The sequence below is a fragment of the Symphalangus syndactylus genome, chromosome 7, assembly GCF_028878055.3.
Source record: "Symphalangus syndactylus isolate Jambi chromosome 7, NHGRI_mSymSyn1-v2.1_pri, whole genome shotgun sequence".
NCBI lineage: Eukaryota > Metazoa > Chordata > Mammalia > Primates > Hylobatidae > Symphalangus > Symphalangus syndactylus.
In genome coordinates, this window is record NC_072429.2 from 32,550,022 (window position 1) to 32,565,217 (window position 15,196).

The following is a 15,196-nucleotide window of genomic DNA, read 5'->3' on the forward strand; positions in this document are numbered from 1 at the left end:
TGCCCCTTACCTCCTCTAGGCCTACTGGAGCCATCGAGGGAAGCCTATTTGATTCCTCTTATATCATAGCACAAAGTACAGCATGTGGCACAGAGTCATGTCATGAATACTGCTGAATACATGAATATGAATTACTTTGATAAATCAGAACAGATGTAGAGAAAAACAAAATAAGCAGCAAAAAAACAAAACAAAACAAAAAAAAACTCAAAAAGGTGAAAGAACCCAAGCAATAAACTGTAAGTGGGAAATGGCCACGCTAACAAGTTGTAGTGGTGTCAGAAGCAAACTAAGGCTGCTGGAGAGAAGACAAGAAATGGGGAATAGATGCTTATCAGGCAGTGTCAAGAGTGATGTGTTGAAATGCAAAGAGGGATGGGGCAAAATGGATTTCCGTGATGTGTTCCCATGACTGGCATGGTGTGAGAGTGCAGGTCAGAGTTAATAAGCCCATTATGGGAAGAGGACTACTGACCCTGGCCTCATGGGTGAGGTGAGCTCACTACAATGTGAACTAATGGGCCCAGCATTGTCTATACTCCTTCCAGCACCAATCACCACCAACAACTTTTCAACAGCTCTGCAAACACCTGCTAAGAACTTCTGCTGGGAACCATTCCCTATGTTTGTTTGTTTGTAGAAAGGGATTTGAGCTGGAGAAAATGCTGTCAATGAGATCATACCATAGCCTGTCACTTTTGTACCTCATCATTCCAGGCAACCTCTAGTTAATCCAAACACAGTAATTCTTTCCATTACCACATAACTAATTTTTATGGAAAAACAACACTGTTTGAAAGTGGAGAGGCTAAGTAGAAAAGGAATAAAAACAAACAAATGAACAAGACCTCTCTTGTTTTTCCTCATAAAAACATGCCACCCAGGCAGTGCAACCCGGGGACAGGTCTGCCAGCCTATACCCCCATCTTTCCCTTCCACATGTGCAAAAACACCTCAATGTTCTCCTAATCCTCGAGCAAAGCTCATGCATTTGAAGAGCTTTTGGAGACCCCTGGCAAAGTGCAGTGTTCTATTTGTAAGCAGGGCCAGGATTATTCTGGTGTCAGCTTCTGCTTCCACTCGAGTCCCTGATGCTGCCTGCACAAAGCTCTGGATCTTATTTCGAGAATTCATTTGCTCCAATTTTGTCTCCTACCTGAGGTCTTGACCCATAGCTGAATTACAATTATTTGCCCTGAGGATCCTGGAGGAGATTCATTTCAGAGGAAAATGCCTTCTCCTAGGCAGTGCCAATCTAGCTTGTAGTTAGCATCTGTGAATTTCAGCTCTGAGAACAGCCTCTGCTAATGTAGTCCAGGGAAATCTGTCTTGTAGGATGGTCCATATTTGCCATACTTTAGACAGGCCTCTCCATAATTCTGAAATTGTTTCTCCCAAATCTCATTTTTAAAACAATCACTGCTGAGTAAGTTTTCTTCCAGAGCTGCCTTGAGAATTTCTTCTTGAAACAAGAATAATGATTGCTTTTCTGAAAAATGGAGGCTGCAAAACATGACAGCCAAGGTGCAAGTCTGAGGGGTGTGAGGTGGGAGTCCTCCTCTGGGCTGGGTGCCTAACTGGTTGAGAAAAAGGGGCAGTGATCGGCGGCCTCGGTTTTCATTCTCATCTGTGAAATGGGACGGTATTATTTTTCTTCTCTATCTTTTTAGGATTGGGTATGGCACCACATTGAATTAATATTTTTGCTCTCTGGAGAAACAGATGCACTTAGAGAACGATCTTCTTATGAAGTGTACCTTTTCTTTGTCAAGACTGTTACACTTCATTGGTGGGGGAGGGGGTTATTCTGTTATTTTTACCACTGGGTACAACACTGAGGAAACTGGGATATTTAGAGGTACAAACCATTATAGGTCAGGACTAATTATGTTTGATAATGAATTCTTTTCGGCAAAAAGTTTGCACTATAATACAATGGGAAAGTAATTTATTAAGAAGTGCCCTTGGAAATAGAAAGGAATAACGCGTTTCTGCAGATGTATCACTTAACCACCCAAGACGAGTGGGGACAAGGCTGCACTGTGGCCCAGATATGGGGTCTTGTCCCTCTCTTGCAACCAGCTGGCTGTGTGCTCCTAGTTAAGTCTGTCTACTGCTCCAGGCCTCGGGCTTCTCATCTGAAAAACGAGCAGGTTGAGTTACACAGTGGTTTTCATGTACTTTTTTTTTAGCAGTGTAACTCCCCCTAGTGAACTCTTTTTCAGAAAGTAAATACAGACCACACCAGGAGAGGCACCTGAACCCCACTTGTGCCTGAGAACCCCACAGCATTTCCTGAGACTTCTCTGGGGCCTCTGCTGCTCTGAGGAGCAGGCACAAAGTCACTGGCTTAGATGATCTTGAAATTCTTTTCTAACTGAGCAGGGAGAGATGCTTGTTTTGAATCTGGCTGAGGTCTGTTTTATTCCATGTCTGAAGGATTGATGCCCTGTGATGCCCAGAGGGGGATCCTGCTGAGTGCTGCAAGCCCAACCCCAGGGCAGCTGATGCTTCAGAAAAACAGGTTACAGGGACCCGAGCCTGAAAACACAGATGTGGGCCAGCACCAGTCACTGCAGGAACTGCAGTGTCTTCCACAGCCACATCTGTCTTGCCGGATGAAGATGGCCCTGCTGCTGGTGATGGTTTTCTGTATGCGTGGGTAGCTGCCATACATTTCCTCCCTCCCTCCTCATGCATCTATTCACTCATTCACAGACATTTACTAATCACCTCCTTCTAGACTACAAGTGGTCTAGTGGGGGAAGACTGACAATTAATAAACAGCTCAACAAATAGCCATGCAACCGCGCATGCAGCATGGTGAATAATGGTAGTGGTGCAGCCTAAATGACGATGCGATGAGGGGAGCCAGCCGTTGGAAGAGCTGGGAAGAGGGCGTTCAGGCAGAGGAAGAGCACAGGATCCCGAGGCAGGACAGAGCATGGTGTGTGCTGTGCTCCAGGACAGAGAGCCCTGCTGTGGCTGGGTCTTTGGGGAGTGTGAGAAAGTGAGCGCAGCCCTCACTGCCACTGCTGTGGCCCTGAGAAGGAGTATAACAAGCAGCCTGCTCAGAGCAGGCAGCCTGTACCTGAGGGAAGGCTCAGGTGTTTGTCCCCAGGGGGTAGAGGCTGTTTATGCTGCAGAAAATCAATCACTTGAGCAGTTCGCTCATTTTTTTCCCTTTGTGCTGCCCAGCTGTGAGCCCTTGGCCTGTGGGTGGCAGCCCATGCTGGGAGAAGGATGAGGTTGGGAGAGGAGACTGGGAAAGGGAAAGCAGAAGAGAGGGAGCAAGAGGCAGAAGTGGAGCCAGGGTCTGGGTGCTGAGTCCACAGGCCTAGGGGTGCTGCTCCATGGCCTGTGATTCTGGGCGAATTACTTAGCCTGGGCACCTCATCTGAAAGGAGGGACCCCAAGGCCTCCCTCAGAGGCTGCTGCCAAGAATAAATGAGAGAATATATGGGCCTGGCATATTGAGCTTCTCCCCAAAATGGGGGCTGCTATTATAAAGAGAGGGGTGAAGGGACAGGGAGATATTTTAGGCAGAGATTGAGACCAGAGACTGTTTGCTCAGTGTTTTACAGTTTGCAAAAATCTTCTTCCCTACAGAATGGAAAGATGTACCTGCACCCACACATCCGTTCTGTGCATGCACCTCTGTATACTCATCCCTGACTCCCCTTCCTGCACACCAACCATAAGGAATGTCCATAACAGAAATGATACCAAGCTCAGATACCTATCTTTAATGTTCACTCTGTGCCAGGTACTGTCCTAAGCACTTGATAGACATCTATTAACTAATTTGACAGTCACAGCCACCTAAGAGGTCGTAGGTACTATTGTGATCCCATTTTATAGATGAGGGAACTAAAGCTCAGAAAGAGGAAGTGACTGGGTCAAGGTCACAGAGACAGTATGTGGCAGGGCCAGGATCAAAGATATAGATATTGCTAGGCTCTCTGCCAAACAGCAGGACTATGGGATGAGGAAGGCACACCCCCACCATCAGCAGGCTAATAGGCCTCGCTTTGTGGACACAGATAAATCTCATATAGTGTGCTCGAGGCTTACTGTTAGTACTTCCAGGGTGGAAGTACTAAGAAAACTGGAGAACCAGGCTCTGGTTCATCAAACATGTAGTAAGCACCTACTGTATGCCTAAGGAGCTGGGATTAGTGGTGAACAGGACCAGTGTGGTAGTCCCTGCAATCAGAATAGACAGTCTAGTAGGGGAGGCACACAACGCACCAATGTTCACACAAATATGTATTTTAATTCCACCTGTGATAAGTGGTAAGGGAAAGGAAGGAAATGTAAAGGGTAGCATGAGAATGAGTTTATGTCAAGAGTTAGGGAAGACTTTATAGACCGGGTAAGAACTGAGTTAAATGTCTACACACACACAAACACACACACATACACACACACACACACACACACCCTCTCTCTCTCTGTCTCTCTGAGGCCTCTGTACTAAACGCATGTAATTAAGAGTGCGGTATTAAAACGGGGCGATGGGCAGGTGAGCCGCTCCTGAAACTGTCAGCTGCAATTATTCTGGAGTGCACACATACTCCCTCTCTTCACTGCTTCTTAGTGCCTCTGCAAGAAGGTGAGCAGAGGAAAGGGCTTCTCTTAATTTTGTTGCAATTGGTGAAAGCCTTGATGCAAAGAATAAGCTTGAGGCCACTGGCTGAAGGGCAATTTCTTCTTGGATTTCACTTTTGGCCCCATCTCTGTGTCTCTTAAACCCAAGACTGAGAGTTATTCCACAGGGTAAGACTCACAGCTAAGAGGCTCTGGATGTAGCTAAGATCACATGCTTGGGGCCAGACATGGTTCGGTCACCACATGACTATCTGAGAGCTGTGTGACCAAGGGTAAGTCACTTAACTTCTCTGGGTCTCAGTTTTCTCATCTGTAAAATGGTGTGCCAGACACTGCAATCCCAGCTGGGCTTACTTGACATCTCCAATCCACTTATCCCTTTCCTAACTCACCAAAGAGGTCACAAACCAAAACACTCACATTCCCTGCCTTCCTTGCAGATAGGGGTGCCCAGATGTCAGAGATCTGGCTGAGAGTCTACATGACACTTTCCTGAATGAGAAGGCAAAACCTTGACAGATGAAGGCTTTGTGCCCTTTGCTCTCCACGCTTTTTCCTGCCTGAAAGGCAGACTTGCCAGAGGTATCATTTTGTGACCATGAGGACGAGGAAGCAGAAACAAAGAAACAGCCTGGTTCTTGGATGACAGCACTGAGCAGCCAGTTGTACCAGTCCTGGATCTCTTGTTATGCAATATTTAATAAATAGATAGAGACAAACAAGTGAATGAATCCTTACACTTGTTTGAGCTCTTGTTTATCAAGTTTTCTGTTTTTTATTTTTATTTTTTCCAGTTAATACACTTCTAAACAGATATGCAGGGGATAAAAATGGCAGCCACTTCATGAGTTGTGAGGATTAAATGAGAAAATGTGTGCACAGTGCAAGGTCCAGGCATTCAGCCAATGATGGCCTATATGTTGACACTGCTAAAGAAGGGAAAACCTGCCATCCCTTTGGTGAGTCGCCAGATGAAGCACAGGGTGTGGGAGGCTGGGTGGGACAGATCCTACCTCGATCACTGAAGTCGTCGACCAGCACAATCTCGGCGACCAGCTCTGGGGGCGAGCGGTTGAGCACACTGTGGACGGTGCGGAGGAGGGAGGACCAGCCCTCGTTGTGGAAGGGGATGATGATGCTTGTGTTGGGAAGTGTCTCCAGGTAGCGCTTGCTGTTGCAGCTAGAGGGAAACACAAGGGGAGGCAGAGGACAGGGTCAGCTCTCTTCCTGCCAAGAGAACTCAGGCACAGGGTTTGGCTAACTGCAAATCCCATTTCCTCTCCAGTCTTTAGGGAATGAGCAAAATCCAGGGAGACCTTGATCACATAGGAACTTCTACATGACATCCCAAAGTCCTACCTCCAATCTCTGCACATACAGCACATGGGGATATGTATAAAAGACCTCCCTGACTTTGAATAGTTGTGAGTTCATGTGGAGGACAGCCCTTCAGTAACACTCTGGCCTCTCTGTCCAGCTGTGATATTGTGATTTATAATAAGAACTATAGACTTCGGTCTTTGTCCCTGGTTCCTGGCACAGAGCTTCTAAAACTTGTCATTTCCTAAGCAAAAGGGGTGCTAGGAAAATCTTATGTTCTAATATTTCGTCTTTGACCCCACTTCCTGATGCAGAGCTCCTAAATCTCTTGGTGTTTTCTGGGTGACAGAGGCATCTTTTGTTCCAATGAGGTGACTCTTGGTGGGCTCCACGAGGCGGGGTGGTGACCAGAAAGAACATACCATAATTAGAAGCTTGGAACTTTCAGCCCCACCCCACCATCCTCCAGGAAGGGGACAGGAGCTGGAGATCGTGATGATAATTGATCATGCCATGTGATGAGGCCTCCACAAGAAGGTAGGAGGTCCTTCCCACAGACCCTGCCCTATGCAGCTCTTCATCTGGCTGTTCATTTGTATCCTTTCTAATATCCTTCATAATAAACTGGTAAACGTGTTCCCCTGAGTTCTGTGAGCCACTCTGGCAGATAATCAAATCTAAGGAGGGAGACCACCAATTTACAGCTGGCTGGTCAGAATTACCCAAGGTCTGGATTTGCAAATGGCGTCTGAAGGTTGGGGGTGAGGGATAATCTTGTGGGACCAAGCCCTTTACCTGTGGGATCTGACTCTAACTCCAGGTAGGTAGTGTCAGAATTGAATTGAATCACAGGACACCAGGCTGGTGTTGGAGAATTGCTTGTGGGGCAGCCCCCCTCCCTGCCCCACACATTTGGTCACAGAAGTATTCTGTGTTGCATGTGTGAATAGAGAGGAAAAAACAGTGAGTTTGTTTTTTCATGTTACACATTCCTCTCCAATGGAGGAGAAATGATTTATCCATGAGTTTGGAAGAATAAACTGGGCTTCAATGGCTCGGCCCCTCCTCTCTCTCTGCCCGGGCTCTAGTCTCCACCAGCTCCACGGTAAGCTTAGGGGTGGAAGGCCCTGCCCCTTGTGCGTCTTTCATACCATTATAACACCCAGAAGAACTAACATTGTTCCTTAATATCATCAAGTATCTGGTTGGTGTGCAAATTTCCCTGATATTATGTCTTTCTATAGTTGGTTTGTTTGAAACAGGATCAAAACAAGGTCCACGTACTGCATACAGCTCATGGGTCTCCTAAGTCTCTTTTATACATAAACTTATGCCCTCCTTTTTTTTTTCCCTTCGATTTGTTTGCTGAAGAAACTGGGCCATTTATCCTATAGGAGTCCCCACAGTCTGCATTTTGCTGCTTGCATCTCTGTGGTATCCTTTAAACTGTTCCACTGTCTGTCCCCCTTTAGTTCTTGTAAACTGGTAGTTAGATCTATAAGCTTGACCTAATTCAATAAGCTATTTTGACAGCTTCTTCAAAGGTGGTGGTACAGGGATCCCTTAGGAATCACATTGTGTCCAGCTGTCTTTCCTTTTGTGATAATCGATGCCTAAATATTTTATTTCATCAGGAGTTTGAAAAATGATTACATTCTAATTCTATTACTCCATCTTCATTTACCAGCTGAAATTCTTCTATAGAGAAAACTTTACCACATCAACTATTCGTTCACCCCAAAGTATAGGAAAGGCAGGGTAAGTTTTTGATTCTTTACAAGTCTTTGGAATGAGCTGGTTCCCCAGCATCCTCCAACGATGGTCAATTATGTTAACTCACAAATGGAAACATAATCAACGTGTTTCAATCCAATGCAGTTATTATTCTTACTGGTTCCCAAATAAACCCATCTTTAGCCAAAAGGAGTCTTCTCAGGTTGGCTCCTGAGTCCTCTGGACATGATCAGAGTACTGATAGCTTCTTTGTTTTATGATAAAAGATATGAAAAGATTCCCCAGGCTTAACTCACACATTTCCTGCCCTAACCTGGAATCAGCCATTCTGCCAAGGAACTTTTAATCCTTAATATCATCAATATCACCATTTGGATGCTGCAATATGAGCACTAAGGGTGTTCCTTACTACTAGGTTGGTTATAGTTTCTATGCCTTTCCAGTGGTCAGAACTACAAATATATTTTATTTTTTATTTTATTTTTTTGAGACAGGGTCTCAATCGGTCACCCAGGCTGGAGTGCAGTGACACAATCTTGGCTCAGTGCAACCTCCACATCCCAGACTCATGCCATCCCACCTCAGCCTCCCAAGTAGCTGGGACTTACAGGCGCACGCCACCCTGTGCCTGGCTAACTTTTGAATTTTTTTGTAGAGACAAGGTTTCACCAAGTTGCCCAGGCTGGTACAAATATATTTTAAACAATACATTATGAGTTCAAGCAGAAATTTTATATTTAACATATAGAATTACTGAGTTTTACTGAACTCTAATTTTATATTGTATCTCCTTTGTATTGAGATATAATTCACATACCATAAAAGTTACTCTTTTATAATTTAGTAGTTCTTAATATATTCACAGAGTTGTGCAACTATAACCACTGTCTAATTCCACAACATTTTCATCACTTCTAAAGAAACCCTGTGTGTACTAGAGGTCATTCCCCATCTTACCCTCCTGCCAGCTAGCTGCTAGGAATCCCTAATCTGTTTTCTGTGTTCATGGATTTTCTAAGTGGATTAATATTTGAGGCTTTTTGTGTCTGGCCACACTTGGTGTAATGTTTTCAAAGTTCATCCATGTTGTAGCATACATCAATGCTTCATTTCTTTTTCATAGCTGAATAATAGCCCATTGTATGAATTCACCACATTTTATTTGTCTATTCTAATTAATGGATATTTGGGCTGTTTCCCCCTTTTGGCTATTATGAATAACACATGAATATGAACATTCATGTGCAAGTTTTTATGTAGACATGTTTTCATTTCTGTGGGTACATAGCAAACAGCGAGATTGCTGGGTCAAAGGTAACTCCATTTTTAACTTTGTAAAGACCTGTCAAATGGTTTTCCAAAGTGATAACACCATTTCACATTCCCACCAGCAATGTGAAATGAGATTTCCAATTTCTCCACATCCTCACCAATGCTTGCTATTGTCCATCTTTTTGATTATAGCCATCCTTGTGAGTGTGAAGTGGTATCTCCTTATGGTTTAATGACTAATGATGTTGAGTATCTTTTCATATGCCTATTGGCCATTTGTATATCTTCGCTGGAAAAATGGCTAGTAAATGTATATTTTACTTTCAGTTTTTTTTTTTGCTAGTGTGTAGAAATACAATTGATTTTTGTATATTAATTTTGTATCATGCAATCTTGCTGAGCACATTTATTAGTTCTAATAATTTTGTATAAATTCCTTAGAATTTCTTATGTACAAGATAATGTCATCTACAAACAGAGGTAATTTTACTTATTCCTTTCCAATATAGATGACTTTTTATTTCTTTTTCTTGTCTAATTGTCTTGGCTAGCCACTCCAGTACAATGCTAAATAGAAGGCAAGAGCAGACATCCTTGTCTTGTTCCTGATCTTAGGAGGAAAAGCTTTCAGTCTCTCACCAGTAAGTAAGATGTTAGTGTGGGTTTTTCACAGATGTACTTTATCAGCTTGGAGCAGTTCCATTCTATTCCTAGTTTGCTGAGTGTTTTAATACTGGAAAAAAGTGTTGGATTTTGTCAAATGCCTTTTTTTTTTTTGCATCTACTGAGATGATCATGTAAGTTTTGTCCTTTATTTTATTAATATGACGTATTTACATTGATTTTCATATATTGAACTAGTCTTGCATTCCTGCAACATCCTACTTGGTCATAGTGTATAATCTTCCTTATATATTGCTGAATTTGGCTTGCTAGTATTTTGTTGAGAATTTTTGCATCAATAGTCATAAGGGACACTGGTCTATAGTTGTCTTGTTCTGTCTTTGTCTGATTTTATTGTATCTCTTTTGCTAAAAATATAAATTCTTAACATTAATATAGCTACTTATTTGCATTTTTCTACAATATATAATAGTTTCAGAAAATAATACCAATATTATGGCTAAGAATATGATTACAGAAAAGTTAAGATATTTGTCTCTAGCATATATATAACTAGGAATCTACAGTCAAATTTTTATGTTTTTAAGCCATTTGAAACAACTCCTCTCTGCATGATTAGGCCACCAACTCACACACATTGGGCTCATTTATTTCATCTAGCTCTTTATTTTTAGGGATTGCTTTCTGCATTTAGTTTTGACTTAATCTTGTTTTTATAATTATATTAAATATTTACATGGTTCCCAAGTCAAATCCCAAAACCAAGTAATCCAAAGATTTCTGGCTTTTATCTCTATATCTTCCATCTTGTTTTTTCCCTCCTTCTACGACTCCGTTTTATTTTATGGTTGATCCTTGCATTCTTTCTTTCTAAGCAAGTCGATTTGGTCACACCATCACATTTTACAGAAATAAGGTTTATCAATTTGATTTCAATAAACTCTATGATTTAGCTTTAGGTCGGAAGAGGAATAAGAGGAGGGCAGCAACTTACTGAGTTGTAAAACAGTGATTCTGAAAGTGGTAGCATCACCGAGAGCTTCTTGTTAGAAATGCGGATTCTCTGGCCACCTCAGACCACTTGAGTCAGAAACTCTCAGGGTGGGGCCCAGCAATTTTTATTTTATCAAGCTCCCTGGGTGACTTTGATGCCCACTCAAATTTGAGAATCATTACCCCAAAATATTCATGTCTATAACTGGTAGATATTGGGTTCCCCGGGAACAGATCTTGAGGTGAAAATTGTTTTTTGATGGCTTCTTGGGGAGCACTCTGGGGAGATTCACCTGTAAAGAAGTGAGACAGACAGAGGAGTGAGGAAGAGGCTGCCCCTATGTGGCTGCATTTGAGCCCCTGGCCCATTTTACTCTGTAGCTGAGAAGGCCTTTCTAAGTGGTCCTAGAGTGAGACAAGGGGCCTGGCCTTCATATCCAAGCATCAATTAATCATTGGGAGGGGCATAACCTTGAGCAAGACTGTCTAGGGCAATTCCCAGTGGGAAGCACAGCTGTGAACTGCCCACTGCCCCTTCTGCCAGCAGCTGGGGACACTGCATCTGCACAGAGCGCTGCCTCATCACTCAACACTGACAGAACCCCACATGGAAGGCATGCTTCATTTCCCCATGTTACACACAATGAGCCTGAAGCACAGAGACGGTGTAGAAATGTATACAGTCACACAACTAGAAACAGTAGGCTCTGAACCTGGTACTCACCCCAGAGCCTGCCCTCTCAACCATGAGGCTGACATTCACAGACCACTTTCACATCCAAATTTTCACCAGAGCCCCAGGGAGCAGGCAAGGCAGGGCTTCCATCCTCATTTCACAGAAGGTGCTGAGGCTCAAGCCAGAGGAGGCGGCCAGGAGAAGGTGGAATTCCCAGTGCTGCAGCACTCCACAGTGTAACACAGCCCTGCCCCCATAATGGGTCTTGAAGCACTTAACGTCGTAGGGGGTGGTAGCAGCATTCTGCCCGCCATACCCGGTTTCAGTACCTGACGGGATCTCAGGTAATGCTCAAGACAAGGCTGCGAGGAGGAAGGGACACTGAGGGAGGCTCAGTGAGGCAAAGGAACCTGCAGAGGTGAAGAAGCACCAAAAAATGGGGCTTCCTCTTGTTTCCTCGAATGTGAGCAGGGGTTCCCCTGACCTCCCTGTCCATACCTGCCCCCGCTACATACATCACCTGACTGCCTGGCTGGCTGTTCCTCATACCTCCACATCCTAGCTTGAAGGTTGCCTCCTCACAGAAGTCTTTCCTGGCCTCTGCTTCCCCAGCTGTAGGTAGGTCCCTCCTGATATTCCGTCCCAGGGATCAGTCAAAACTATGGTCCGAAGGCCAAATCCGGCAGCCTGTTTTTGTGTGACCCTCAAGCTAAAATGACTTTTACATTTTTTTTTTGAGATGGGGTCTTACTCTGTTGTCCAGGCTGAAGTGTGGTGGTGCAATCATAGCTCACCGCAGTTTCAAACTCCTGGATTCAAATGATCCTCTCACCTCAATCTCCTGAGTAGCTGGGACTACAGGTGGGTGCCACTATGCCAGGCTAACTTTTAGAGTTTTAACAAAACAAAGCGACACAGAAATCAAAGCAAACTATGCAATAGAGACCCCATGTGGCCCACAAAGCCTGTAACATTTACTATCTGGCCTGTTACAGAAAAAGTTTGCTGAGCCCTATTCAATCTCCTAGCACCCTATGCTTTTCTTCATTGCACTTCATGTATTTTATCTGGGTGTTTACTTGTCTGTCTTCTTCCCTAGAATGTAAGCTCCATGATGAGGGAAATTTTTATGCTTAGCCTAGCACAGTATCAGGCACACAGTGATCAATAAATATTTGCTGAATGAATAAATGATACCAGAGTTCAACGTCAGTCTTTTTATACCATATCCCAAGTTCTTTTGTCTCCATGTCTCTTGATTTGTAGCTGAAGGGCAGTGTGATTCTCTTGCAGGAAATGCTCTTGCCCTTGCATGCAGGGAGGCCAGGATCCAGGCAGGAGGGGGAGTCTCAGGAATTGTACCAACACGGTGAGCTCTGGCTGAGGACATCAGCTCCTGTGGGAGGATAGGGAATTTTCCCAGGGACCAGAACAGGGAACCTGAGGACCAGGCAGGCTCAGAAAGAACAACTGCCCACCTGTGTCTCCAGCCAGAAACCAGGCGTGGTAAGCAGAGTAGCAGCCCCCAACGATGGCCATGCCCTAATCCCCCGAACCTGTGAACATGTGTACCTTACGTAGCAAAGGGGGCCCTGCAGACATGATTGAGGTTAAGGACCCGGAGATGGGTTTGAGGAGCCAGGATTATCTAGGTGGTCCCAATGTAATCACAAGGGGTCTCTAAAAGCAGAGAACCTTTCTGTCTGCATTAAAAGATGAGACAGAAGAAGTAGAGATTTGAGCTACGAGAGGGACTCCACCCACGGTTGCTGGCTCGGAAGATGGAGGAAAGGGGTCGTGAGCCCAGGAAGGTGGGCAGCTCTTAATAGCTGGGAACAGTCCTCAGCTGATAGCCAGGGAACAGGAGCCTCAGTCCTCAACCCAGACAAGCAAGGTTCCCCTAGAGCCTCCCAGAAAGGAAGGTAACCCTGCCACTGACACTTTGATTTTAGCCTGGTGAGACCCACGCACATTGTATTTCTGACCTACAGAACTGTAAGAATATCTCTATGTTGTTTAAAATGGTAAGAATACATTATACGTTGTGTTGTTTAAGCTTCCAGATCCATGGTAATTTGTTATGGCAGCTATAGAAAACAAATACACGAGGAGTTGTCCTTGATACCCTTTTGCCCAGGGTGTAAACATTATTTGCAAACATTTAAAAAGTGGAAGATTCCACACAAAACCCCTCATTTCTGGTTTTTCTTAAACTTGGGCAACACTGACCCCAGAGTCTCATGCAACAGCAATGGGCTGGAGGTGACAGTGGGTGCCCCTCTCTAGAGGGCAGGTGTTCTCTAGGGGGCAGGTGCTCTCCAGACACTTCGGCTCTCCTCACAGCCTCACACCAGGGCAGCTTCAGCTGTTTCATTCCCTCATGTTAGCTCCCAGATCCCTGCAGATGCTGGAATCTGAGAGCCCGGAAGTAAAAAGCATCAAGGAAAGGGGCTCCAGAGACTGGTTACAAGTTTTTGGGGTGGCCAGGTGCAGTGGCTCACACCTGTAATCGCAGCACTTTGGGAGGCTGAGGCAGGAGGATCACTTGAGCTTATGAGTTCAAGACAGCCTAAGCAATATAGTGAGACCTCATCTACAAAAATTAAAAAAAAAAAAACTAACAAAAAAACAATTAGCTGGGTGTAGTGGTGGGCACCTGTAGTTGTAGCTACTTGGGAGGCTGAGGTGGGAGAATCATTTGAGCCTGGGAGGCAGAGGAGGTTGCAGTGAGCCAAGATTGTGTCACTGCACTCTGTCTGGGTGACAGAGCGAGACCGTGTCTCAAGGAGAAAAAAAAAAAGTTTTGAGGAGAAACTTGTGACATCTCAGGGCAATGCATGTAACGACCAAATCTCTTTGTATGCCATTGCAATCTACTGTTCAACTGTCAAAATGGGCAGGAGTCACTTTGCAACTTACTTTGAAATGCATCAAAACGTATAGTGGATTGAGGGGTGGAGAGAGGGTTAGATAGAGATGTGATCAAGTAAGTAAACCAAGTAATGCTAATTATGGACATGATGGGAACATGGGTGTTCACTGTATAATTCTTTCAACTTTTCTGTATGTCTGATAATTTTTAGAAAGAAATGCTGAGGGAAAAAACAGGTCAGAGTCCAGAGACTTCTTAGTTTCAAATTTTACCTCTGCTAGAGGCACCAAGGGAAACTGTGGGAGGGCAGATATGCCCTTGCCCTTACTTAACCGTTGCATCTGGCAGAGAGCTCATTCCAGCAGTGTGAACAGGACTCCCCTGATTCCAGTAGTCCAGTTCTGATGGAAAAGTCAGCCTCTCTCCCTTTGGGACCTTCCAGACTTCCTTCACATCCTCTCTTGCTTTACCATCTTGCTGGTCTCTTTTTATCCAGTCCCCACACAGCCTTCCTCAGCCCTTTCCCCTTCTCTCTAATCCTTTTGATCATTTCATCCAGCATTCTCTGGGAATCTGCTCCAACTTCATTATGTTGGCCTTCACAAATAAATGAAAGCACCCCTTCTTAAAAGTCCTCTTTCCTTAACTTGGCTGAATCCTTTGCGGCCAAGAAAGACTGGTGATATCTGGTTTTCTACAAAAGTTCCTGCCTTAACATCTAATTTCACAGGAGGCTTGCTTGATTGAAGCAGGGTTGGGGGCGGGGTGGGGTGTTAGCTATAATAAATTGCCTGGGGTCCACGGGTGAAATACAATATAGCTATTACACAGCAGAAAGCCCTCACTCACTCCAGGCCCAGAGCCGGGCCCCACAGCCTGCAGTTAGACACACAAACACCATCATGCATTAAAGGAAGTAGACAAAGCCACAATAGACTAAATTCACTTCTAATTTAATTCAATCATGGAATTAAAGATTATTCAGAACTCAAATAAAAGGCTCAGCTTGGATCACAGCCCTGAACGTGTGCCTGTCTTTTAAATTTTTTTTGATCTCTCTTACTCTCCCTCCTCTATCCATCCATTCATTTCCT

At 44.4% G+C, this 15,196-nt stretch overlaps 1 protein-coding gene across 4 annotated transcripts in view; it reads right to left on the reverse strand.

Moving 5' to 3' along the window:
• The window catches only part of GALNT10 (polypeptide N-acetylgalactosaminyltransferase 10), a 232,165-nt gene that overhangs the window by 85,615 nt on the left and 131,354 nt on the right, over window positions 1-15,196 (reverse strand). For all 4 annotated transcript variants that reach the window (XM_055285522.2, XM_055285523.2, XM_055285525.2 and 1 more), the window contains one exon: window positions 5,625-5,791. In XM_055285522.2, the coding sequence (XP_055141497.1) occupies window positions 5,625-5,791 (167 nt within the window). The remainder of the gene's footprint in view (window positions 1-5,624; window positions 5,792-15,196) is intronic.